The 2,641-nt window shown below is 34.5% G+C and overlaps 1 protein-coding gene across 1 annotated transcript; it reads left to right on the forward strand.

The window, feature by feature from the left end:
- The first annotated feature begins 295 nt into the window (after window positions 1-295).
- LOC130810998 (3-ketoacyl-CoA synthase 1) lies at window positions 296-2,334 on the forward strand. The gene has a single exon (XM_057677124.1). The coding sequence runs from the start codon at window positions 477-479 to the stop codon at window positions 2,061-2,063; it is 1,587 nt and encodes a 528-aa protein (XP_057533107.1). The 5' UTR covers window positions 296-476; the 3' UTR covers window positions 2,064-2,334.
- The last annotated feature ends 307 nt before the right edge of the window (window positions 2,335-2,641 follow it).

Consider the following 2,641-nt stretch of genomic DNA (forward strand, 5'->3'; position numbering starts at 1 on the left):
TATCTGCCAAACACTAAAAAAACATCCTTCATATTTTTTAATATGTAAAAAAACATCCTTATGATTTACAAGTAGTATTAGCTTACCTATTTTCATGAGTTCCCTTAAAAAAAATTAGGCTTTGTCTTTCTTCTTTGAATTCCTTTTTCCTTGTTTGGGTGGTTGAGCTATCTATCCAATTCTATGAACTACTCACATTTAATTCCTTAATAATCCAGCTTCCAAGCAGCTCATCATCTCCTATTTCCACACTATACTTTCTAACTTATACTTCTTTCACATACACTATAAATACCCTACCCAAACAACCCTTTTCCCCTACACCTATAATTATCTTCTATTTTGATAACATTTTTTTATCATTTCTCTAGATTTAGGTCATCTTCTCTTAGACTTTTAATCACCCATTAATCCTTATATATATCTTGCTTAACCCTCATTTTAATAGCTTAATTACAAAAGATTAGTCACAAATTATGGCAAGTATAGAGATGGAAAATGAGAGATTAATGGCAGAAATGGCGTTTAAAGATGAAGCGTCAGTTGTTATTAAAATCCGTCGTAAATTACCTGATTATCTTCAGTCAGTAAAGCTCAAATATGTCAAATTAGGGTTAGGATATTCTTTTAAATCTCCTACTTCTATATTTGTATTTATTGTCGCTTTACCACTTTTACTTTCTATATTGATTCAACTTATGGGTCTAAAAATGGACCGGGTTTCTGATTTATGGACGAACCGGACTGTTTTTGTTGACACCGCGACGGGTGTTACTGGTTTGGTTGTCTTGCTTGTTGCATTGGGAGTTTATTGGGTGAACCGGACTAGACCGGTTTATCTTGTTGATTTTGCCTGTTATAAACCGGTGGATGAGAGGAAATTATCGGTTGAGTCATTTCTTAAAATGACGGAAGATTGTGGGGCTTTTAATGATGAAACAGTTCATTTCCAAAAAAGGATTGCAACCCGGTCCGGTTTAGGTGATGAGACGTATTTTGCAAGGGGAATTACGTCTAAACCGCCTAATTTGTCGATTTCGGAAGCTCGAGCTGAGGCGGAGGAAGTTATTTTTAACACGGTTGATGCTCTTTTTGAGAAAACCGGATTTAGACCGGAGGATATTGATATTGTGATTGTAAATTGTAGTTTATTTAACCCAACTCCATCCCTTTCTTCTATGATTGTAAACCACTACAAATTAAAGCCCACAGTCAAAACCTATAATTTGGGAGGAATGGGCTGCAGTGCGGGCCTTATATCCATTGATTTAGCCAAACATTTACTCAAAGCCCGGCCCAATTCTTATGCCTTGGTTTTTAGCACTGAAAATATTACCCAAAATTGGTATTTTGGCAATGACAAATCCATGCTTTTATGCAATTGTATTTTCCGCATGGGTGGGGCCGCTGTTTTATTATCAAACAAGTCAAAGGATCGTGGTGTGGCGAAATACGAGTTGGTGCATACTGTCCGAACCCATAAGGGCTCTGACGAGAACAGTTATAATTGTGTATTTCAAAGAGAGGACGATAAAGGAAAAGTTGGAGTCTCTTTAGCTCGTGAGTTGATGGCGGTTGCTGGAGACGCGCTAAAAACCAACATTACTACTCTAGGCCCATTAGTGTTACCATGGTCGGAACAATTTATGTTTTTGGCAACCTTAATTAGGAGGAAGGTTTTAAAACAAGTTAAAGTCAAACCATACATTCCCGATTTTAAGAAGGCATTCGAGCATTTTTGTATTCATGCCGGTGGAAGGGCAGTGTTAGATGAGATAGAGAAGAATTTGCAACTTAGTACTTGGCATATGGAACCTTCTAGAATGACTCTTCATAGGTTCGGTAATACATCAAGTAGCTCGCTTTGGTACGAGCTTGCCTACACCGAAGCAAAAGGTAGAGTCAATGGAGGTGATCGTGTTTGGCAAATTGCTTTTGGTTCAGGTTTTAAGTGTAATAGTGCGGTTTGGAAGTCTTTGAAAAAGGTTGAGGTTGGGAAGTCTAGGACTAACCCATGGGTTGATTCAATAGAGAAGTATCCTGTTAAGATTAATCTTGCTTAAGGTTGTACAAACATTGTATTGTATGACTTGGTTGTATCATTATTATTATTTACTTGGTTGGAAGGAAAGGAGGGTGGGTTTGGCCAATACATTTATGATTTTTAGCCTTGGGATTTATTTTTTTTAAGTACAAGACGTATTTTTAAGGTGCATATATCAGTGATTTGTTTGGTTATTTAATTTAAAGAAATGTTCACTTGAAAGTTGTAAGTGTAAGATCGATGAATTGAAAATTACTTTTAACATTTATCATAATGCATTATTTGAAAAAGAACTATGATGAAGTGATTGTTTGTCAAAAATTTCCAGTAATAAATTATTGAAAAACTTAATTTAAAAATTCTTAGTATTTAAATTTGGAAAACCTCAGCTTTGAAATTTTATTTTAAAATCTTAACTTTAGTAGGCTTTTTATTCTACATTTAAATCTTAACTTTTAAATACTAGGAATATTCAAAAATCCTAACTTTCTAAAAAAAATTTTGTAATAAAAAAACAATGGACCAATAAAATGATGTTACGTATTCGTTTTTACTTCTTTTTATGGTCATCAATCGATTAATGTTTTTAAAAACACA

This window comes from Amaranthus tricolor, chromosome 4 (genome assembly GCF_026212465.1).
Source record: "Amaranthus tricolor cultivar Red isolate AtriRed21 chromosome 4, ASM2621246v1, whole genome shotgun sequence".
Taxonomy (NCBI): Eukaryota; Viridiplantae; Streptophyta; class Magnoliopsida; order Caryophyllales; family Amaranthaceae; genus Amaranthus; species Amaranthus tricolor.